The sequence below is a fragment of the Poromitra crassiceps genome, assembly GCF_964638095.1.
Source record: "Poromitra crassiceps genome assembly, chromosome: 7".
Taxonomy (NCBI): Eukaryota; Metazoa; Chordata; class Actinopteri; order Beryciformes; family Melamphaidae; genus Poromitra; species Poromitra crassiceps.
Window position 1 is genome coordinate 47,026,477 of NC_139628.1, and position 24,901 is coordinate 47,051,377.

Sequence of the window (24,901 nt, forward strand, 5' to 3'; positions counted from 1 at the left end):
CATGTCCCTACACAGGACAACAACAAAAAGAGAATCATGTCCCTACACAGGACAACAACAAAAAGAGAATCATGTCCCTACACAGGACAACAACAAAAAGAGAATCATGTCCCTACACAGGACAACAACAAAAAGAGAATCATGTCCCTACACAGGACAACAACAAAAAGAGAATCATGTCCCCTACACAGGACAACAACAAAAAGAGAATCATGTCCCCTACACAGGACAACAACAAAAAAGTGTTCAGGTGGTGTCTCGTCATAGACGCGTTTTCAATGGGTTAGCGTGGGGGAAATCCTCACGTTCTTTCCAGGCAGCAGGGTTAGCATTTAGCAGCTCAGGCAGACAGAATTGGAGATTCAACCCCTGCAGTGAACACACATCTGAACAGACTTTCTCGTACCTGCTCTTGAATCCCCAATCCTGTAGTGTAGAGCTGCAGCACCTTCTGCTGGTGAGTCAGGTCATTCACATATTGGTTTTCCCATACAGTCAATGGTACCCCCCCCACACTGTATCTACAGTATAGGGCAGTGTGAAACTAAACCAAATGCAACAAAAAGGTAACTTTTCCACAATCTTTACCAGTTTAAACTCCATTCAGATTCCATCCTGGAAAAATATTCAGGATGAGAACCTCTGCTGCTCTAATGTTCTACCTTTGCGTATGCATGTGTGTGTCTCAGGTGTACTACTGCCGTTCCCTGGCCATCGTCTACATTGAACACCTTGTCCTTCAGCGGTTTCACGATCAGACCAGTGACCAGGACACGCCAGCTGGCCTCAGACCAGTGCTAAAGCAGTTGTGTTCCCTCTATGGCCTCTGGAGCCTAAGCAACCACATGGCCACACTGTACCAGGGTCAGCCCTAACTCAAATATACTCTATGTTACGCATGATGTAGATGTGAATATGATGTACAGTATAGATAGATGGCAGCTTCCAGGAGCTTTGCAGTAAACAGTGTTGATGTTCCTCTACAGGTGGTTATGTCTCTGGAAGGAGACCAGCAGAGTTGGTCCAGACTGCCATTCTCGCCCTCTGCTCCCAGGTACAAGACCCCCTCTCTGTCTCTGACTCTCTCTGTCTCTCTCTCTCTCTCTCTCTCTCTCTCTCTCTCTCTCTCTCTCTCTCTCTGTGTCTCTCTCTCTCTGTCTCTCTCTCTCTCTCTCTCTCTGTCTCTCTCTGTCTCTCTCTCTGTCTCTGTCTCTCTCTCCCTCTCTCTCTGTCTCTCTCTCCCTCTCTCTCTGTCTCTCTCTCTGTCTCTCTTTCTCGCTCTCTCTCTCTGTCTCTCTCTCTGTCTCTTTCTCGCTCTCTCTCCGTCTCTCTCTCCCTCTCTGTCTCTCTTTCTCTCTCTGTCTCTCTCTCTGTCTCTGTCTCCCTCTCTCTCCCTCTCTCTCTGTCTCTCTCTCCCTCTCTCTCTGTCTCTCTCTCCATCTCTCTCTGTCTCTCTCTCTGTCTCTCTTTCTCGCTCTCTCTCTCTGTCTCTCTCTCTGTCTCTTTCTCGCTCTCTCTCTCCGTCTCTCTCTCCCTCTCTGTCTCTCTTTCTCTCTCTGTCTCTCTCTCTGTCTCTCTTTCTCTCTCTCTCTCCGTCTCTCTCTCCCTCTCTGTCTCTCTGTGTGTCTCTCTCTCTCTCTCTCTCTCTAGCCACTCACCATAATGTACTGCCAAATTGTTTCTTGAGAAGGCTTTGTATACATTGGATTTAATCATTCTTATTGCTCTATTAATACACTGAAATGACAGATATAAAACACACAGGTGTGAACGCTCTTTATTTAGCTTAGCTCATTCCCATTGCATTTAGTTTAATCATCTTTCCTTCTCCTTTGAGTTCTTGGCTGCGTCCAAATACTCTTTTTGTTAGGAATGTTCCTAACTGAGTGAAATGACCCGGAAGTATCTAAGTGGCAGCCATGATGAGAGCGGGTTGAATTCTATAAACGCTAAGGAAAGGAGCTTCAGTGCTTCAGACTTAGCTCCTTTAGCGTAGGGTACAGCAGATAATGCTGTCCCAGAATTCCTTGCGGCAGCAAAGTGACGCACCATTCAGCATGATTTGGCCAATAGCTTGATTAGCAATTTTCTCAGCAACTGAGCAGGAAACATATTTGACCATTGAAATCAGTGTGACTTGTACATGTTGGTCAGCTGTTTCAGTCACTCAGTGGCGTTTTTAGCCTGGCGTAGCTTAGCGTAGCCTACGTACGTAGCCTCGTGTAGCATACGTATGTAGCCTAGTGTACGTGTTTTCGGATTTTCTTAGCACCGTGGTTGTCTTTTAGGATGTATTTTTGGACTATTGGAATCCAGCCCAAGGACGAGATTATGACACTGTTGTCTCAATCTGTGTGTGTGTCTCTGTCTCTGTCTCTGTCTCTGTCTCTCTCTCTCTCTCTCTCTCTCTCTCTCCCTCTCTCTCTCTTTCTGTCTCTCTCTTACCTCCAGCTGAAGGATGATGCGGTAGCGCTGATAGATGTTTTTGCACCTCCTGATTTCATCCTCAACTCTCCTATTGGCAAGGCTGATGGAGAGGTAAGGACACACGCGCACACACACACACGCACGCACGCACACACACACACACACACACACACACACACACACACACACACACACACACACACACACACACACACACACACACACACACACACACACACACACACCACCTCAGAGCCTTACATTCTTCCCAGTTCTGATCTTTCTATAAATCAATCTCTCTGTCAATTCAAGTCAGATCAATTCTTTATTGACATGAAATATTGAGAGACCATCTAGTCTATAGATAGTGCACACCCAGTGTGTATGTCTATAAGTCTCTTTCTCTCTCTCTCTCTTGCTCTCTCTCCTCCCCCCCCCCCTCTCTCTCTCTCTCTCTCCACCCCATCCCAGTCAGGGTCATGTTTACAGTCAGGTGAAGTCTCTTTACTGGAAGCAGACTACAGGGTTTTGGCTGCTCCCTTTCTCTATTCCAGGAAAACACACTCTCTCTCTCTCTCTCTCTCTCTCACACACTCACTCACTCACTAGGTGATGAAAAGACAATGTTTTTTGACAGACAAACACATGATCGATAATGAATCACCCTTTGTCTATTGAGAGCTTAGATAGACGGCCTGTCTTTGTCTCTTTCTGTGTGAGACTTCCTCTACTTACTTACCTTCTCCTCTGTCCCCTCACACACAGTTCTGTCCCCTCTCTGTGAGTGTTTAAAACACACAGCTCTGTCCCCTCTCTGTAGTGTTTAAAGCACACAGCTCTGTCCCCTCTCTGTAGTGTTTAAAGCACACAGCTCTGTCCCCTCTCTGTGAGCGTTTAAAGCACACAGCTCTGTCCCCTCTCTGTGAGTGTTTAAAACACACAGCTCTGTCCCCTCTCTGTAGTGTTTAAAGCACACAGCTCTGTCCCCTCTCTGTGAGCGTTTAAAGCACACAGCTCTGTCCCCTCTCTGTGAGCGTTTAAAGCACACAGCTCTGTCCCCTCTCTGTGAGCGTTTAAAGCAGACAGCTCTGTCCCCTCTCTGTAGTGTTTAAAGCACACAGCTCTGTCTCCTCTCTGTGAGCGTTTGAAGCAGACAGCTCTGTCCCCTCTCTGTGAGTGTTTAAAGCACACAGCTCTGTCCCCTCTCTGTAGTGTTTAAAGCACACAGCTCTGTCTCCTCTCTGTGAGCGTTTAAAGCAGACAGCTCTGTCCCCTCTCTGTGAGTGTTTAAAGCACACAGCTCTGTCCCCTCTCTGTGAGTGTTTAAAGCAGACAGCTCTGTCCCCTCTCTGTAGTGTTTAAAGCACACAGCTCTGTCCCCTCTCTGTAGTGTTTAAAGCACACAGCTCTGTCTCCTCTCTGTGAGCGTTTAAAGCAGACAGCTCTGTCCCCTCTCTGTAGTGTTTAAAGCACACAGCTCTGTCCCCTCTCTGTGAGTGTTTAAAGCACACAGCTCTGTCCCCTCTCTGTGAGTGTTTAAAGCACACAGCTCTGTCTCGTCTCTGTAGTGTTTAAAGCACACAGCTCTGTCCCCTCTCTGTGAGTGTTTAAAGCAGACAGCTCTGTCCCCTCTCTGTAGTGTTTAAAGCAGACAGCTCTGTCCCCTCTCTGTAGTGTTTAAAGCACACAGCTCTGTCCCCTCTCTGTAGTGTTTAAAGCAGACAGCTCTGTCCCCTCTCTGTAGTGTTTAAAGCACACAGCTCTGTCCCCTCTCTGTGAGTGTTTAAAGCACACAGCTCTGTCCCCTCTCTGTGAGCGTTTAAAGCACACAGCTCTGTCCCCTCTCTGTGAGCGTTTAAAGCAGACAGCTCTGTCCCCTCTCTGTAGTGTTTAAAACACACAGCTCTGTCCCCTCTCTGTAGTGTTTAAAGCACACAGCTCTGTCCCCTCTCTGTGAGCGTTTAAAGCAGACAGCTCTGTCCCCTCTCTGTGAGCGTTTAAAGCAGACAGCTCTGTCCCCTCTCTGTGAGTGTTTAAAGCAGACAGCTCTGTCCCCTCTCTGTGAGTGTTTAAAGCACACAGCTCTGTCCCCTCTCTGTAGTGTTTAAAGCACACAGCTCTGTCCCCTCTCTGTAGTGTTTAAAGCACACAGCTCTGTCCCCTCTCTGTAGTGTTTAAAGCACACAGCTCTGTCCCCTCTCTGTGAGCGTTTAAAGCAGACAGCTCTGTCCCCTCTCTGTGAGCGTTTAAAGCACACAGCTCTGTCCCCTCTCTGTGAGTGTTTAAAGCACACAGCTCTGTCCCCTCTCTGTGAGCGTTTAAAGCACACAGCTCTGTCCCCTCTCTGTGAGTGTTTAAAGCACACAGCTCTGTCCCCTCTCTGTGAGTGTTTAAAGCACACAGCTCTGTCTCGTCTCTGTAGTGTTTAAAGCACACAGCTCTGTCCCCTCTCTGTAGTGTTTAAAGCACACAGCTCTGTCCCCTCTCTGTAGTGTTTAAAACACACAGCTCTGTCCCCTCTCTGTGAGTGTTTAAAGCACACAGCTCTGTCTCGTCTCTGTAGTGTTTAAAACACACAGCTCTGTCCCCTCTCTGTAGTGTTTAAAGCACACAGCTCTGTCCCCTCTCTGTGAGTGTTTAAAGCACACAGCTCTGTCCCCTCTCTGTGAGTGTTTAAAGCACACAGCTCTGTCCCCTCTCTGTGAGTGTTTAAAGCACACAGCTCTGTCCCCTCTCTGTGAGTGTTTAAAGCACACAGCTCTGTCCCCTCTCGCTCTGTCCCCTCTCTGTAGTGTTTAAAGCACACAGCTCTGTCCCCTCTCTCTCTGTGAGACAGCGTCCGTCTTGCTTTGTGTCTTTATGGACAGATGAGTCAGGGACCAGGCAGTGAAAGTAGGCCAGATGACTAATGGACAGAATTATGTAGCAACGGCATAAACAGACAACATGAGTGAGACACGCAGGGACATAACAAGTCACAGAGGTTTCAACACAACATCAAGTCAAACAAGTAGGCACCAAAAGATAAAAGCCTAAGGCTTTGAATAACAGACAATAAAAGACACTGTCCTTACGGTGCGGGCGGGGCAGGCTCAGAACGTGACAAAGCAACATTATTAAATAATTTAGAGCAGTGAAACAGCAGAGTAATTAACCTTAAAGACGTGAACTCTCTCTCACACGTAGGTACACACAATCAGACAGACTCCTGCTGCACTCTCTATAGCCTACATGGAGTAAAGAAACGCTTCAATGAAGTAGCCTATGTGCTCTCAAAACAAACATTTTGGAAGGATTATTCGCTGTAATTATTATTTGAAGTGTCCATAAAACTAATGCCACCGCAGATTTTCTGTTGTGGACTCGACTGTGATCTATTTGTCAAATTTACTGCAACGTGAGTAGGCTGTGAACAATTGAGAGCGCATGAGGTAATTAAAAGAAATCAGACAGCGAGTCTAGCCGTATCTGCAAGCCGTGTGCGCACCTGCTGCACTACTACGTTTAGTAGCCTACTACTGCAACATGGCCAATTGAGAGCGCATGAGGTAATTAAAATAAATGGGGAAGAATAAGAACTGTTTCTGTAGCCTGCCTAGTGCCTACCTCTATACCTGCTACCTCCATTTGAAACATGGTCACGCCATCCGCACTTTGGGGAAGCGTAGTTGCGCTATCTGAAGACCATGGATTAATTGAAGAAAGACCGACATGAAAGCAGCCGCCCGCGCAACTCATCCAGAGCAGTTAGGCTACAACTGTTGTTGCGCAGGCAGCATGTGAGTGTCTGTGTGTGTGTGTGTGTGTGAGAGAGAGAGGGGGGAGAGAGACAGAGTTATTAGCTACTTTGCACACCTTGGAAGCTCCGCTGTGCTCTTCCTGAGTCCGGAGACATATTACATTAAATTGGCCGTTGCGGGCTGCTGGGTTGGGCTGGGTTCGGAATTTTCAGATATTTTAACGGGCTGGGTGGGGCGGGCTGGCTCCAATGACGGGTTGGGTTGGGGCGGGCCTTAAAAAACCCTGACCCGCGCATCACTAACGTGCACCGATTTATCGGCCGTATATCGGTATCGGTCGATATCGGCTTGTTGACTGTAATCGGCCTATTGGCAAAAAGATGCCGTTCACCGATTGCAGTGGGCGATATTTAGCAGTTGGGTCACATCATTTGTTGGTTGTTTCATAATTACATTTGTATGATTGAATTTGTGCTCATTCAAAGATAGTGTGATGAAGGGCTCAAAATTAAAATATTTTAGTTTTTTTTAAATTATACTGAAGATTTCTTTGTTTTCCAAGGTGTTTGTGTCTGTGTGCATGATGTCAGTGTGAGAGGGTTAAGATAACCAACACTCCAAGGTGTTTGTTTCTGTGTGCATGATGTCAGTGTGAGGGTTAAGATAACCAACACTCTAAGGTGTTTGTGTCTGTGTGCATGATGTCAGTGTGAGGGTTAAGATAACCAACACTCTAAGGTGTTTGTGTCTGTGTGCATGATGTCAGTGTGAGGGTTAAGATAACCAACACTCCAAGGTGTTTGTGTCTGTGTGCATGATGTCAGTGTGAGGGTTAAGATAACCAACACTCCAAGGTGTTTGTGTCTGTGTGCATGATGTCAGTGTGAGGGTTAAGATAACCAACACTCCAAGGTGTTTGTGTCTGTGTGCATAATGTCAGTGTGAGGGTTAAGATAAGCAACACTCCAAGGTGTTTGTGTCTGTGTGCATGATGTCAGTGTGAGGGTTAAGATAACCAACACTCCAAGGTGTTTGTGTCTGTGTGCATGATGTCAGTGTGAGGGTTAAGATAACCAACACTCCAAGGTGTTTGCGTCTGTGTGCATGATGTCAGTGTGAGGGTTAAGATAACCAACACTCCAAGGTGTTTGTGTCTGTGTGCATGATGTCAGTGTGAGGGTTAAGATAACCAACACTCCAAGGTGTTTGTGTCTGTGTGCATGATGTCAGTGTGAGGGTTAAGATAACCAACACTCCAAGGTGTTTGTGTCTGTGTGCATGATGTCAGTGTGAGGGTTAAGATAACCAACACTCCAAGGTGTTTGCGTCTGTGTGCATGATGTCAGTGTGAGGGTTAAGATAACCAACACTCCAAGGTGTTTGCGTCTGTGTGCATGATGTCAGTGTGAGGGTTAAGATAACCAACACTCCAAGGTGTTTGTGTCTGTGTGCATGATGTCAGTGTGAGGGTTAAGATAACCAACACTCTAAGGTGTTTGTGTCTGTGCATGATGTCAGTGTGAGGGTTAAGATAACCAACACTCCAAGGTGTTTGTGTCTGTGCATGATGTCAGTGTGTCATAAAATATCCAGGGTCAGGGTTAAGGGCAGGAGTACGTGTGGCTGGAGAGATTGAGCATTTATGATCCATTCATTTAATAGGCCAGACTAAAAATGACACTTTATTTATCTTTATAGAGAAATGTAGTCATTGCAGCAGCAAATATTAATAGGATCCATCCAGCAAAGGAAAACAATAGACTGTAATTAAGAATAGAACTACGGTACTCGGTTTATGGAAAGGTACTCAACTGACAGTTTCCGCACTAGAATATAAGTAGAAATGTACAGATGAATGTATGGAAAAAACTATTATAGCAATAGCGTGGTAGTGATGTAGAGGAGTTAACTGTCTGTACAGAAAGTGGGTCTATAAGTCATGGGGACTGAGCTATTTCAGTTCTAAACTTCCCAACAGTCGTCAGTTGACTGTGGGCCTTGGTGTTAAATCGGACTTTCCGGCTGGTAGAGAAGTTAGTGTCAGACGCTGACTTTCAGAACTGTTTGGTTATGGCAGGTGTTTAGTTACAGTATTCACTGAGCTGCAGCTCCTCTACAAAGAGAGCAGTCGCCCTGATAGATGACTCGTCCCTGTCCAACTCCAGACGGCTGCTCTGACAGAGTTTACTCTCCAGACCAGACATTCTCCCTGCCTACTGTATTCAACACTTTAGCAGCCAACTAACTTACCACAGTGTATTTCTTCTTACCAGCTACTGCACACAAACCAAATTCACAAATTGCCGTGCAAAAATGGTTGCAAAAGCAGACATGGCTAATGTAGCCAAGTTCTTCATAGCTACATTATAGTCTGTGAGAAGAATGTTTTCTTCCACAAACGCAGTGATGATTTGACAGCCGTGGTTTCATATTGTCATATATATTTTACCAGTCCAGATGTATTTGCTTTTTTCCTCACCCACGTGCAGTACACACTGTGACAAATAACCACAGACACTATTAGAAATGCGTGTGTGTGTGTCTAGCCCATGTGTCACTGTGTGGTGTGGTATTGTCTTATATAGTCTGTCTGTAAAACTAGGTGGGGGAAAAAAAACATTTTAGTTATCTGAAATAAAAAATAAAAACTAGACATTATGGGGGAGAACCAACTCAAATGATATTGTGTACTTACAAAAGTAAAACAACATAAACATATACAAAACATGTCTTTTAAGTTTTAGTCTTTGTCAATTTAAAGCATGAGGAGGCATTGGTGCATAAGGTTTATTGAGTCAACTGCCTTCACAAAGTGTTGTGTTTGTACTGTAATACCTATTCTGAACTTCTTAAATCTTGCCCTAGACCAGCCATTCCCAACCTGTGGCCCGGGGCCCACTGGTGGGTCGCAAAGGTATTGCTAGTGGACCACCAAATCATTTGCAAAACATTATGTTTTTAGACATCTTTTTATTATTAGTATTATGTATGCGGATGCATTTCTCAATTGTTGAATGGTAGAGTTATTTAATTTGTAATCATCAATTATTAATTAATTAGCCTACTGCACTTTTAGTTTCTGGGTGGTGCTGATGGACAGCTTCTTTTATCATTCATATAAAAAGTGCTCTGAGAACACGTTTGCCATGAGTCGGAAAAGGTTGGGAACTGCTGACCTAGACAAATTATAAAAAATAATAACAAATAAATAAATAAATAAATATATAAAACTAGACATTTTTCAACCATAGAAATTAAACTGAAACTAAACTGAATTGAATAAATAAATACATAAATAAATACATAAAAAATAAAACTAATGAAAAATACAAAACTATAATAACTCCGGACTTTTTCCCTCTTTTACAAAGCCTCAGTTTTGTGAATATTGTCTGCGTCATCCCATTCTGATCCATCCTTCCTGTAAACTTTAAATCTAATGAAGCTGAAATTCCACAGTTGAAGAAGACAAACAGTGTGAGGCTTTAGTCACGCAACTTTCTGAGAAGACCATCCCATCTGTGAACTCCACTCTCCAGAATCTCCATCAACCCGGATTAACTAAGCCTTAAGCACGTAAACAAACTGCACAGCTATGGTCGCTTATAAACACATAGCGAGGTCCATCATTAAATCCGGCTGGGTTGTGTGTCTGGAAGCTTATAAACACATAGCGAAGGTCCATTATTAAATCCAGTTGGGATGTGTGTCTGGAAGCTTAGAAGGCCAGTAGTATGTTCAAGAGTGACTTCACAAAGCTGGTCCTCAACCCAGGATTGACCAATCTAGCAATCTGTTTGCATGAAAGAGACGGGGCTTGCCACAGATAGCCAATCACACACAACATGGACAGATCCTTTAGCAGCTGATTTAATCAAATAGGATGACACTGCATACTATTACCATAGGGGAATGGAAAATAAGAACACAACTGATATATGAAAATAAGCCATGAAAATAAAATGAAGTCACTTTGAATAAACTGGTCAGCTAAATGCCTACAATTTTAAAATTTGTGATTTTTTTTTTAGTTTTAATTCTGTTTAATCATAATTGGACTTTCAGCTCTACTTTCACATCACAAGACAAACTTTATTCACTGTAATGATAATAATTTTCTCTTTGGTGTAAACTTGGTTAAAGCTGCAGTAGGCAATATTATTTCATTATACTTTAGTTGAAATAACAAATTTTGACTATTGCCGCATATCACTGACAATATTTCATTGAAGGATTACATTAAACAAACGTGTATCTGTGAGTGCCGGCCCCTTTGTATTTATTTATTATTATTTTATTTATTTTTACTGAGCCGGCCTGAATCAAACAACGAATCAAGGTTAGTTTAGAACATAACTAGCCAATCACAGCACACAAACAAGGGTCATTGGGGTTCTACCCTTTTCTATGTTGCTGTGTTGCTATGGTTACGCATTGTGTACGTTGCAAACTGCATACTGATGAATTGTCTGAGATCTGGATTCTTCTCTCCCCCTTCCCCCCCACCCTCCTCTTTTCTCCATGTCTCTCTCCTGAGTAGCTGTACAAGAACCTGTGGGCGACGGTGATGCAGGGCAAGCAGGTGATGGAGCGTCCTTCCTGGTGGAAGGAGTTCTGCTCAGACAAACCGGAGGTCGGATCCCTGCGTGCCAAACTCTAGAAGCCTGCACAACCTGCACAGTGCCTCTGTGATTGACAGTTAAATCATAACTAACTTTCTGTGGAAGTCTGGGCACAGTAGCACCGGCAGCCATAATCCTGTACGCACGGTGCATACTGTATATAGTTTTTTTTTTACAAGCACCATGCACACCGTCTAACCAGAGGTTCTCAAATGTTTTTCAGCCAAAGACCCCTTACAAGATAGAAAATATTCCAGGGATTTTGGGCTAAGCTTAATTGTTTCCACGGTAACGTGCTTCACTTTTAAATTGATAGGTTTGTTAGATTAGAAGGTAATCCATGAACCATTTTAGATTTAAAGCATAAAATATTTTCCTGAAAACTTTTCGCAGACCCCCTGCCAAAGTGCCACGGACCCCTATTTGAGAACCACTCGTCTAACTAATTGACACTAATGTTTTTCCCTCTGCAGAACCTCCTGCACTGCAGCACCACTGCCGGACACTTTAGCTGTGCACACGTCATGTTGGGGGGATTGGGTAGCGATGCGCTGCTTGTGCGTAGTATGAAATAGGATCCTGCCGGCGCCACTGCCTGGACAAACACTACAAACCTGCAACACAACAACATGACAATGTCATTTCCTATATCTAATTAGTCCGAAATCTTAAATCGAAATGTGATCAGGAGAACCAAGTCACACGCATAACATGGTGTGCATGGTGTTAGCATTGCAATGATGCTATTTCACATAAGCAAAAAGTCCAGTGCAGTTGTCTTTTTATAATATTGTGCAATCAGTAATAATATGGCCTTGCCTTAAGTATCACAACCCAGTGCCTGTAAAGGTAAATATGCAGGAAATTATACAAATCCAATTCACACTGTCAGATTTAACATGATTCTAACTGCCGTACAAGAAAAAAGAACCCACATAACTGAACTTATACCCATTTTTGATTTCAGATTCTCTGTATTTCATACTTGATGTGACATGTATGATATCTGTGATATATTTTTGATCAAACTGCAAATTGTCTTGTAGATTATGTACATAGCATGTACTATATAATACTGTTGGCGACTGATATAATCTCACAATTCTTGTAAAATAATGTCTTGATAAAACTATTTAATACGAAATAAAGGATTTCTACTGATTATTTAGTTGTGAATTGATCATTTTAAAATGAGTGAGTGATCTGTGTTGTGCTCGCAGGAGCTGGTTTGGTTATGAAATATGATTATTAATAATTATGAATTATTAATATTCATAAATTTATTAGATTTGACAGAAAATATTGTATTCTCTGTAAGATTCGGGGCACCACTGTAGTTAAGGCTACAGACCTGTCTAAAAGTCAGTTATGACTAGATTAGACACCAAACCAAATTGTCATATCAGTCTCATAGTGATGTAGTGTACATTGTACAGTTAATTGAAGGTCAAAGTTCGTAAGCTTCTGTCACAGATTTCCACAGATAAAATACCTCATGAATAACCACCAAGATTCATAGCATTATGTAATAAAAAGATTTAATAAATCACAATATCAATTGACATTAACATAATGATTAAAATATCAGTTCATCACATTTACTTTTATGACTAATACTCTACCACATCTATAGCTAATACCTAATGTGAACAAACATTATCAATTGTGTGTGTGTGTGTGTGTGTGTGTGCTTTAAGTCTGCCTGGCTGGCAGGCCTGGGTGTGTGGGTATGTGAGTATGTGGGTGTTAATTAGCACTTGTGTGTGTGTGTGTGTGTGTGTGTGTGTGTGTGTGGGTGTGTGTGAGAGAGAGAGGAGGAGGTAGGAGAGAAGGTGGAGTGGCTCGTTCTGGCTGTCTCTGTGATGTAATCACAGGATTGGCTGAGAGGCGGGCTGATCGTGTGTAGACCGCCTCCTTTTCAAAATGGCGGTTTTGCCAAAGTTGAGGAAGGATTGACTCGGTCAGACAGAGGTGGCTGGGGGGCGGTCTGGAACCGCCTCCTTTCCAAAATGGCGGTTCTGCCGAATTTAGGAAGGGATCACTCTGCCTGCCTAGCCTGGGTCACTCTGTGTGAGTGACTAATCAAACTCTCTAATTCAGCTTAACTGTATTTTTGCGGATAGACCTTCTGACCACCTCCAGACCGTTCCAAGCCTAGCCCTTTCGGTTGAACGGGCTCAGCTGGGAGGCCGAGAGAGTGGGGGAGGGAGAGAAGGAGAGGGAGAGAGGAGAGTGGCCCACTGGTGGCCGCCAAGTTCGTGCTGAACTTGGCGCTCACCTTCAGGCGTCTATATCATTCAACAGTGTGCGAAACATTGTACATCAACATACAGGATACTGTAATCAACGCATACATGGTAATGCATTTTAACCCCTGACTCTGCCCAGAACCATTAAACCATAAACTCTCACGCGGATTCACTCTGCTAAGTGAATCGTTCCGTTGTTGGCACGGCTGTCCTGTGCGCTGTGGGTTTGGCTGAGTTGACGTCGGGGCCGACGTGCGATCTGGCCTGGGCAAGCATGCAGCGGACGTCTGATGGGGGTCGACGATGCCGGGGGTGGACGTGCAGTCTCTCTGCTGGTTGAGTCGAAGGAGTGCTGCGGCTGTGGCTGGATGCCAGCCACGGTGGGTCTTCTGCGTCCTTCGTCGGCTGTGGGTTCTGCGACTGGGGCCACGGTGTGTCTTTCTGCAGCCGTTGGTTTGCCCTGCTGCGGTGTGGCGTTCTTCTTCTTCTCCTGCACGTGCGGTGCGCGGGGAGGGTCGTCAGTCAGGCGTTCTTGCCTGGAAGCTTGGTCAACAGCTGGCGTTATGCCAGGCTGTGGTAAGTCTGGAAGCGTAAGGAGGTTTTTCCCTGCGACTTATAACGCTAAACCGACTTAAATTAAACTGAGATTAAGTATAACTATCTCAGTGTAAGCATGCTATGTCTCGTGGGACTTACGGCTGGCCTTTGGTAGGCGTTTTCTGAGTGAGGCCTGGTTCCTTCTGAGGCCCTGGTCAGGCCTTTGTTGCAGCGCAGGGGGTGCAGCGAGCGGGGGAGGGGAGCTGGCTTCCTGGCTCCTCCAGACCCTTCCGCTGCGCACGAAAGCTTAGTTGAGACTCTTACTGTAGACTGCAAGTTAAAACTGCTTTCGACCAGTTTTGTTACTGATCCCATATTAAAATGAGCATGCATGGTGGGCCAATCACATCGTTCGGTGAGTTGGGCTATGCCCAGCCCACTTGTGTTATTTGAGTGGGCTCAACCCATTCTGTAAGTTCAACTGAAAGGTCTCTCTGTTCCTTTCGGTTGTGGGGCACTGGGTCTTTGAAGCTCCGGGAGGTGTTAAACGTCCTGGGGTTGAGGGATAAGAAACAATGGCAACTTCTTTGAGGCTTGGCCCCCAGCTGTGCTGGTATCTGTCGGGTGTGACCCAGCCAACCAAATGGTACAGTGTTTGGAGGGTGGGGGGAGGATCCCCCTCACTGTCTCTACAATACACTCAAATGTCTTACATTCAAATATATCAGTAATACAGTACAGTCCATAATGTGTCGATCACAACATCCCCCCTCCTCGTCTGTGGACTGCGGTCGACCTGCGGTCCGCAGGCGAGGATGAAGGGCTGTACAGACAGTTTGCTGTAACTTTTGGTTAGCATGTCCATCTGTTCTGTGGGATCAAAGTGTCATACTCAGGCCGTTCATAGTTCAGGTTTGGTTCTGGGCAGACTCCTAACCATACCTAGACTCATTACCATATAGATAATACAACCTTAAGGTCACATACACAACATCATTTCAAAATCAACATGGTAAACAGGGAAGGGCAGGAGGAGAGAAGGAGAGAGAGGGTGACAGGGTGTGATTTTGAATGTGTGCTGCATTCCAGCAGTGTTGTGCTATGTGTCTATGTGTAGCTATGTGCCAAGCTTTGTCCTATTTTGATGTGGTCTGCCTGCCGTAAAGGTGTTATGTTTCACAGCACAGCGTTGACAATGCATCTAGCCTACATAGAGATAAGGGTGAGAGCCGAGTGACAGGTGACTGTCAGGGGTGACAGGGTGGCTGCGTCCAGTCACCCGCCCTTCACCGAGTTTGATGTCATCTCCTGGGAGGGCCTCTGGTGGCTTGAATGCCCACCCTGCCCGTCAGGCGTCTGGCGCCCGTTCGGAGGTCTAATTGGGTGGAGGGCCTAGTGTGCTGAGGAGACTCACGCCGTTCGCGCCCTGTGGCGCGACTGTGATGTCTCTTTGGGCAGCAACTACCCCCCTTGGCTCTGTCCGGCAGAACCAGGTGGTCTGGCCTGCGTGGTGAGCGTGTGTGTGGTACCGTCTCTGGGTCCACACACACGCGGTTGGTGGGTTGAAACTGGCCATTTCTGCTTTTTGCTTCGGTTTCCACCTCCCACGCTATTGAGGCGGTTTTGAGAACCGTGCGCATGTTTCGGTCATACCAACGTGCGTCTAGGGCTACGGATGGGCGCACCGAGTCATGCAGACCATCTAGGTAAAGTTCCTTGAGACGTGGCACGTCTCCTTGATCCGGGCCATTTCTACCTTGATTATAAATTATTTTCAAACGTCTGAAGTAATCCCTAGGATGTTCCTGGTAATTCTGTTTGACGTGTAAGGCCGCGTTCCTCCCTGCCGCTGGCGACTGGGTAAGGATGTACTCTTCGCCCAAGGCTTCGCGAAGCTTGTCAAAGTCATCTCTGATATGGGAAGGTTGCGTTTGGATAAACGCACGCACGTGCTTTGAGCTCGTGCTCCATATCAGTTGAGCTTTCTCTCGCGGCGAGGCGTGTGGTAGAGCCTGCGAACCACGTTCGACTTCGTTGAGATAATCTGTCAAGTGTACCTCGTGACTGGCGGGATCGAACAAGTCAATGTCGTTTGCGATTGACTTCAGTAAGTGATAGCGTGACTCTGCTTCTCGGAGAGAGAGTTCTGACTCACTCTGTTTTGGCAGTGGAGGCTGCAAGAAGGCGTGGCCGTTTGCCCGATTGGGCACCAAAGAGCGACTAATGTCATCATGCCCGGGGTCCCCCCTTTCGGGGGGAGGGGTGGAAGAGCTGACTTCCTGTTTCCTTGGTGGACAGGAGCTAGAAAGTGAGTGAGGCTGGATAGCCTCTTGTGAAAAAGACCTAGCAGGATCCTCTCTGAATGACAGGTTAGCATAACTGGGCAGTTGGTCTGTGTCCAGCTGTGAATGCTGTTTGTTTCCCCTGCTCATCATAGTCACGCTCTCTGTTTGGGAAGCGGAGTGGATCTGCCGGAACTTAGTGACTGGATCTGACTCATCAGCGCACCCGCTGGTGGCCTGAGCAAATGACGGTTTATAACGCACAGGGCGGTAGTCGATCGACTCGCCACGGGCGTGATAAATGGAAAGTCGGTAAGACACACGTTCCTCCCTGCAGGGGGTTGCAGTGTGGATCGTTTTGTCATAACCGGAAGTGGCGCTGTCAAGTCGTTTGACTGTCAGCGGTTTGTGCTCTGAGGTGGAAGTCAGAGCTGGATGGAAGCGTGAATAACGTCTGAGTCTATACGTAGGTTGCTCGGATGAATGACTGACTGGTATGTCGGGAGCATGAAAGTCGAGCTCGGAGTCGGATGACGACTGCTGGGCTGAATAGCCTGAATCAGTTTGCTCGTTGTGAGAGCGGTCTCCCCCCTTTCGCGGTGTGGTGTCGCGATGTCTAGCAGCGCGGCTGCTTGCCAGCGCGGGCGCTAAGTGGTGTGCGGGGGTCTGATTCGAGTCGGGGGTTGGTCTAGCCCTAGGGGGCGTGTCAGCCTCCGGTGCCGGCGGGGCTATGGCCCTTGCGGCCTTCTGGTGCTCTTGCTGCTTGGCCGTTCTCGCGTTTAGCCGTGCGATCACTGCTCGGGTGGTTGGTGGAGCAGTGCGACCCGAGAGGGGGACCGTTCTGGGTCCGAGGGCCGCCGTGGATCCGGTCGGCATGCCCTTTTGGCTCTGTTGCAGCCGGGAAACTTCGGTACGCAGTCGGGCTAATTCTGTTTGGCAGACCTGGGCTTGTCGATGCAGGCCCAGATTGGCCTGCAGCGTAGCTTGACAGCTGTTGCGCAGTCTGCCTATCTGCGTCTGGTAGACAGTGGTCTGCCGCTGATGCGCAGCGTCCTGCACCTGGAATCTGCGATTTTGCAGAAAGAAAATAATTCCCAATGGAATTATTAGGACCGCTAGTGTTAGCATTACAATGCTAAATTCATCTGCTCCTCCTGTGGGCGGGCAGATGAGAGAGGCGGCTACCGCTTGCAAGTCGGTGGCGGCCGTCTTAAAGAATGCTTCAGCGCTGACCATCTTGTGGCAGCGCGGACTCATCGCGATGAGTCAAGCAGCTGTTTTACTGCTGTCAATTTTAAGCAAAAAGTGTGTGCACTCACCGTGTTGCTATGGCATCAAATGCCGTCAATGCCCACAGTTACTAATCCTAATTAAAGAATGGCCCAAATGTGACAGTCTCTCTGTGAGTTAGCTGCCAATTGCATGCAGTTAGTTTGACATCTGTCAGCTGTCACTCGTCTGGTGTCTGCTGTCAGTGTCATCAGGTGCAGGTGTCTGCCTGTCTTTCGCATGCAAATTCACTGTGACTGGTGGTCACAGGGCTTTGTTTACACTTTGTCTCTGGCTGTTGAGAGCCAGGGTGAATGTTTTTGAATGCTAATGTGGGGGGGGGGGGGGGGGGGGAGCCTGACTTCCCCCCACCCTTGCCGGTGTGGCTTTCAAATTAGCATCAAAGGTTCCACTTTAAAATGCGCAGCACTGTTTGTTTCTGTTAAAGATCACTCTCTGATAGATGGAACATTGCTATCTCTCATAATTTTAGGTTGAAGGCACAGTGGAAAACAGTTTGTTAACTGTGGTTTCTAACATAAAAAATGGAATCAAGGATTTTAAACTGAGCTGTTGTCTTTGGGACGGTTTTGCTCAGAAATTTTCAATACAAATCCTAACTTGTGTTAAGATTATGGGAAGATTCCATATTTTATGATTAGAGTTCCTTTAGTGTCTTCTGACGCATGTGATTTGCTTGGCAAAGCGCTATAGAAAACCTGATTTTGGAAAAATTTGAAAAATTTTGATTTTTCAAAAATTTATGAATTTTTATTATTCATGCATATCATATCTGTGGAAATACTGATATTAGAAGCCTCACACGGGGCACCATTTATGTTGTGCTCGCAGGAGCTGGTTTGGTTATGAAATATGATTATTAATAATTATGAATTATTAATATTCATAAATTTATTAGATTTGACAGAAAATATTGTATTCTCTGTAAGATTCGGGGCACCACTGTAGTTAAGGCTACAGACCTGTCTAAAAGTCAGTTATGACTAGATTAGACACCAAACCAAATTGTCATATCAGTCTCATAGTGATGTAGTGTACATTGTACAGTTAATTGAAGGTCAAAGTTCGTAAGCTTCTGTCACAGATTTCCACAGATAAAATACCTCATGAATAACCACCAAGATTCATAGCATTATGTAATAAAAAGATTTAATAAATCACAATATCAATTGACATTAACATAATGATTAAAATATCAGTTCATCACATTTACTTTTATGACTAATACTCTACCACATCTATAGCTAATACCTAATGTGAACAAACATTATCAATTGTGTGTGTGTGTGTGTGTGTGTGTGTGTGTGTGTGCTTTAAGTCTGCCTGGCTGGCAGGCCTGGGTGTGTGGGTATGTGAGTATGTGGGTGTTAATTAGCACTTGTGTGTGTGTGTGTGTGTGTGTGTGTGTGTGGGTGTGTGTGAGAGAGAGAGGAGGAGGTAGGAGAGAAGGTGGAGTGGCTCGTTCTGGCTGTCTCTGTGATGTAATCACAGGATTGGCTGAGAGGCGGGCTGATCGTGTGTAGACCGCCTCCTTTTCAAAATGGCGGTTTTGCCAAAGTTGAGGAAGGATTGACTCGGTCAGACAGAGGTGGCTGGGGGGCGGTCTGGAACCGCCTCCTTTCCAAAATGGCGGTTCTGCCGAATTTAGGAAGGGATCACTCTGCCTGCCTAGCCTGGGTCACTCTGTGTGAGTGACTAATCAAACTCTCTAATTCAGCTTAACTGTATTTTTGCGGATAGACCTTCTGACCACCTCCAGACCGTTCCAAGCCTAGCCCTTTCGGTTGAACGGGCTCAGCTGGGAGGCCGAGAGAGTGGGGGAGGGAGAGAAGGAGAGGGAGAGAGGAGAGTGGCCCACTGGTGGCCGCCAAGTTCGTGCTGAACTTGGCGCTCACCTTCAGGCGTCTATATCATTCAACAGTGTGCGAAACATTGTACATCAACATACAGGATACTGTAATCAACGCATACATGGTAATGCATTTTAACCCCTGACTCTGCCCAGAACCATTAAACCATAAACTCTCACGCGGATTCACTCTGCTAAGTGAATCGTTCCGTTGTTGGCACGGCTGTCCTGTGCGCTGTGGGTTTGGCTGAGTTGACGTCGGGGCCGACGTGCGATCTGGCCTGGGCAAGCATGCAGCGGACGTCTGATGGGGGTCGACGATGCCGGGGGTGGACGTGCAGTCTCTCTGCTGGTTGAGTCGAAGGAGTGCTGCGGCTGTGGCTGGATGCCAGCCACGGTGGGTCTTCTGCGTCCTTCGTCGGCTGTGGGTTCTGCGACTGGGGCCACGGTGTGTCTTTCTGCAGCCGTTGGTTTGCCCTGCTGCGGTGTGGCGTTCTTCTTCTTCTCCTGCACGTGCGGTGCGCGGGGAGGGTCGTCAGTCAGGCGTTCTTGCCTGGAAGCTTGGTCAACAGCTGGCGTTATGCCAGGCTGTGGTAAGTCTGGAAGCGTAAGGAGGTTTTTCCCTGCGACTTATAACGCTAAACCGACTTAAATTAAACTGAGATTAAGTATAACTATCTCAGTGTAAGCATGCTATGTCTCGTGGGACTTACGGCTGGCCTTTGGTAGGCGTTTTCTGAGTGAGGCCTGGTTCCTTCTGAGGCCCTGGTCAGGCCTTTGTTGCAGCGCAGGGGGTGCAGCGAGCGGGGGAGGGGAGCTGGCTTCCTGGCTCCTCCAGACCCTTCCGCTGCGCACGAAAGCTTAGTTGAGACTCTTACTGTAGACTGCAAGTTAAAACTGCTTTCGACCAGTTTTGTTACTGATCCCATATTAAAATGAGCATGCATGGTGGGCCAATCACATCGTTCGGTGAGTTGGGCTATGCCCAGCCCACTTGTGTTATTTGAGTGGGCTCAACCCATTCTGTAAGTTCAACTGAAAGGTCTCTCTGTTCCTTTCGGTTGTGGGGCACTGGGTCTTTGAAGCTCCGGGAGGTGTTAAACGTCCTGGGGTTGAGGGATAAGAAACAATGGCAACTTCTTTGAGGCTTGGCCCCCAGCTGTGCTGGTATCTGTCGGGTGTGACCCAGCCAACCAAATGGTACAGTGTTTGGAGGGTGGGGGGAGGATCCCCCTCACTGTCTCTACAATACACTCAAATGTCTTACATTCAAATATATCAGTAATACAGTACAGTCCATAATGTGTCGATCACAACATCTGTATTTATAATATCTATCTATCTTCTAGCTAATCAAACTGAGATGACATATTTCGCCTCTAATCATTAAGAACAATACTAAGAGATCTGATCTTTTTTTTACGTTAGAGAAATCGTTAAGGTTGTAGAATGAACTGTGGTTTCTTGGAGAGACCAAGAAGCCATGTATGGTGAATTTGATTGAGATTGGACAATCTAAACTGTCTGGAGAATATAAACTATCATACACTCAGGAACAAACAAAAAAGAAGAACCTCTTGACCCGGTTTTGTGTTCTGTGCTGTGTCCCTTTGTCTGGTCAAGACTGGGCCAGCTACTGCACTTCTATCTTTCACTTTTTCCCAAACAACTCTGAATCGGGTCGGGTCCAAAAAAGGGCAGAGTGAAGATTGAAGTAGTGTGAGGAGGAGGCTATGTCACTAAGATAAATATGAGATGGGGAAACTGGCTTTTTGGATTCACAGTGTAAACTTTCAGCTGCTGGATTTTGCTGCACATGCTGTTTAGAGGAGTTTGATGTGCATTATCTGAATAATTTATTGTAGTTTGCAGTGATGTCTGATGTACCAGTGGATCAACAATACAGTAAAACAATTGTTTTACACATGTAGAGTATATTGTCATATCTATTTTGGTGTTTTGCATTAAATTTAAATATATATGTATATATATATATTCAGGGATGCAAACTAGTCACCTTTAGGTGACAGTCACCTTTAGGTGACAGTCACCTTTTTGATCCCAAAATAGGGCACTTAACTGAATGATCTGGAGTGGTTTTGTATCTGCCCTGGTATCTCTCACCTTTTTCATTCTCCATGAGTTTGCATATATAAATGCATTGTACCATATAAGTAATGAACATCGTCCCTAACCAGGACCAGGCCAATCAACACATCTCTCTCCCTCTCTCTCTCTCTCTCTCTCCTCCCTTTAATCCCCCTTTTCTCTCCATCTGCCGGCTGCATTTCTTTCTCCTCTGGTGCAGCCTCCATTCCTCTCGGGGGTTCTTCCTCTTTCCCTCTCCATCCTCCTGTCCTGTGGGCTACCTCCTGCTTCCTTCTGCCTTTTCCACTCATTCATCTTGTTCCCCCTCATTTCCTCTGCAGGCCTCTCTCTCTCTCTCTCTCTCTCTCTCTCTCTGTCTCTCTGTGCATCACATTCCACACATAAACACTAGAGCTCCCCAAAGACATAGAGGAGGATATTGTTCAATGACTAAAGTGTCAAGTGCCAATATGTCTTTTTTGTTCCTGGTTAAGAGTTCAGTTATCCAACGGTCCCCAAACAATCCAAACAATAAAGTCAATACCACACTGTTTGAATTTCCCACCTTTCACTTCTTGGGAGCCACCAACATAATCAGCTGTGCTGCTCATCCCCCTCATTGTAAAGGGAAATGAACAGGCGTTCCAATGAGAGAAGATACACTGCAGACAAAACACACATTTCCAAACTCTTTTGAGGGGTTTAGTAAGTGCTGCTCACACCATGTTCTACAAAATATCATTGCAAGTCTTTTTCTAGCCCCTGAACGAGATCCCGATCGCGCGTGAAATCCGTCTTGCCAACCAGCTCAGTGGCCTTGTGGTCTGAGTGTCCGCCCTGAGACTGGGAGGTCGTGAGTTTGATCGCCGGCAGAGTCATACCAAAGACTATACAAATGGGACCCATTGCCTCCCTGCTTGGCACTCAGCATCAAACGGTTGGAATTGGGGGGTTAGATCACCATATGATTCCCGAGCGCGGCACTGCTGCCGCTCACCGCTCCCCCAGGGGATGGGTCAAATGCGGAGAACAAATTTCACACATTGTGTGTGACAATCAGTGCGACTTTACCTTTACCATGCTGCCAGATACATTTATAATGCTTCCATCCCGCAGTAACCAGTTTATATTATTTACATGTAATATTTGAGGAACCGGTTTAGGAAGGGAATTCTCTGTACATGCGAGTGTCGCCAGTACTGCATAAGGCAACTAAAGCCTTGACCTATGACCTCACTTTTCAAATCAGATCAAATTTGTGGTGATTTATAAGCACTAATTCGACGGTTGCACTAATTTTCACAAGAGCAGTGCAGCATTGTGGCTTCTCTGTGGTGAACGTGTTTTTCTCGTTGGCATTACCGAGTCACTGAAGCGGCATCGAGACGCACACATCCGTCATGCCGGTGAGTCACTGAAGTGGCATCGAGACGCACACATCCGTCATGCCGGTGAGTCTGGAGAGCCAGAAACGTCACCATTTATAGCATCACTCCTCCGCCCTTGCGACGGAAATGTTAAATTGCACGTTGGCTTTGAAATTACAGCCGACAGGATTGAGACATTGCTTGGTATTAGAGAGCAGGGAAGAAGAAAGGCAGGAAGGAGAGGAAGGGAAAAGAGGAAGAGAGGACAGAGAGGAAAGGGAAAGTGGAGGACAGGGAGGGGAAAAATGAAGGGATTGTGAAAGAGGAGACACAAGACACTGAATCACACATTTGACCCCTAAATGCTACTTTTAAAGTCCTAATCCCATGATTTTAAAGCAGACCAACGTGGATAAACAACATATATCAGAGCTAGACTCAATATTTTTGTTGGAACTGTTTTTTATCTAATGTTTAGAGTAGATTTTGGTGCCTTTAAATTCAAATCTGATGTGCTTGCTGACACTCTTCCAGCTGACTCATGTGAGATGACGGCAAAAGCATGAACCAGAAGATAACTCACGCTGTGTTGTGAAACGTTCAGTGATTAGTTTTATGATTTAAGAGCCAACGTCAACAATGTGATTCCTATCAGATTATACAGTGTCGTGTCACGATATCTCCACAGACACAGCATGCACGCACGCACGCACATGCACACACAAACACACATAGCCTACACACACTCAATCATCATCATCATCATAGTCAATTGTAAAAACAGCGCCCTCTTTAGCCTTCCGCCCATGATTTTTTTATATAAAAAAAAGACAATTACCATCTGAAGACTAATTCGTCCAGACTGAGTTTTATTTTGTTTTTACCGTTATTTATACAGGGGGAGTCTCACTGAGAGCAATGCTCTCTTTTTCAGGAGTGCCCTGTTCACATGCACACACATTCATACCTGGAAGCTGACCAGTACAACCACATTTTCATCTGCTGGCCACTGATCAGCTCGACTGGAGCGGTTGGGGTTATGGGCCTTGCTCAAGGGCACCTCTGTGGTGGTAATGAGGGAGGGGCAAGTGCTGCCTTTTCACTTTCCCCACCCAGATTTATCCTGCCGGTCCCGGGGATTGAACCGACGACCTTCCGGTCACAAGCTCGCTTCTCTAACCTTTAGGCCACCACTGCCCAAGTTGTGGAGAATCAGAGTAAATTATGGGTCAATTTGAGGATGGGGTGGGGGGGGGGAAGGTGGATCTCCACTGTTAGCACAGGTTATTAAGGGTATTCCCCTGAGTACTAGTGGACTTTAGAGTGGATTTTGGGTCAGATGTGAACAGTTTGGTTTCCTACAAAATGCAGAAATCACAACATGACCTGAGACCTAAGTTGAGTTATCCGGACGGACACGGTGAGAAAGGTTCATGTGAAATAAACGTGGGAACCCGGAGGCGCTTTGTTTCAACAAACACTCACAATCTGAGGGAAAGCTGATCTGCTGAGAAGTGAAGGTGTTGCTGTCAAACATCCTATCAGTGGATCATACAATAACTATGTGGGCGTTTTAATTGAGCTGTGACTGAATGGTTTGGTGAATGATTTAATTCATTCATGAATGTTTAATTGATTTCTAAATGCTTTAATGGATTTGTGAATATTTTAATTGAGGTTTGATGAATGTTTTAATTTATGTTAATTGATGAATGTATATATTATGTCTTTGCTGTGCATGCATGTAAAAAACCCACTCTAGCAAAGCGAAGACCTCCGTCCCTCAATGTTTTTTTCCTAGTATTAAGAGGTTGACAGAAACTGGAGCCAAGAGCAACTGGAACCAAATCGGCAAGCCTGTTATCATGGTCTCGCATTCATCCATTCTCTCTTTCTCTCTGCCATGTCACATTTATAGCCGCCATACCGCCACGTAATGCCTGGTTTATCCTCCCGCAGAACCAACTCAGCACAACTGCCACTGATTTTCCCATGTTGAGGTTCTCTTTGCTTCAAACGAGGTTTTCTCAACCCAAATGAGAAATGGAGCCTCTAATCCAGGGCCGTTTGCTGATGGAAATATCGCTGCTCTTTTCTTGTGGGGACGACAACAGAAATAGGCTCCAATGCATGTGAGATCTGATGGCAGACAGAGACACTGAACGTTTCAAACATATACAACCTCTTTCTGCTAGATCTTTGCTGTTGAGGTTCAAAGGAAGGTGGGAATGAGTGAAAGAAATGGCTAGTTTGGATTCCCTCTTTTAAATCACAAATTCAATAAATTGAAAGTTGAGACCCTGCGATAATCCAGAAGAATATATTGTGTGGTACATTTTAGTAATATATATTAATTATCACAAATCCATACTGTACGTGTTGGCTTGGCCGCTTAACTCCTTGGAAGGGGTATGGGGTATACACACACACATTTTCAACCTTACACACAC

At 45.8% G+C, this 24,901-nt stretch overlaps 1 protein-coding gene across 1 annotated transcript in view; it reads left to right on the top strand.

Annotated features, from left to right (window-relative positions):
- The window catches only part of acox3 (acyl-CoA oxidase 3, pristanoyl), a gene marked incomplete at its 5' end in the record, with an annotated part of 39,357 nt that extends 28,514 nt beyond the window's left edge, over positions 1-10,843 (top strand). Inside the window, 4 exons of the mRNA XM_083640870.1 lie at positions 690-864; positions 987-1,054; positions 2,452-2,538; positions 10,708-10,843. Of these exons, the coding sequence (XP_083496996.1) occupies positions 690-864; positions 987-1,054; positions 2,452-2,538; positions 10,708-10,827 (450 nt within the window). The 3' untranslated portion in view covers positions 10,828-10,843. The remainder of the gene's footprint in view (positions 1-689; positions 865-986; positions 1,055-2,451; positions 2,539-10,707) is intronic.
- Positions 10,844-24,901: the final 14,058 nt, after the last annotated feature.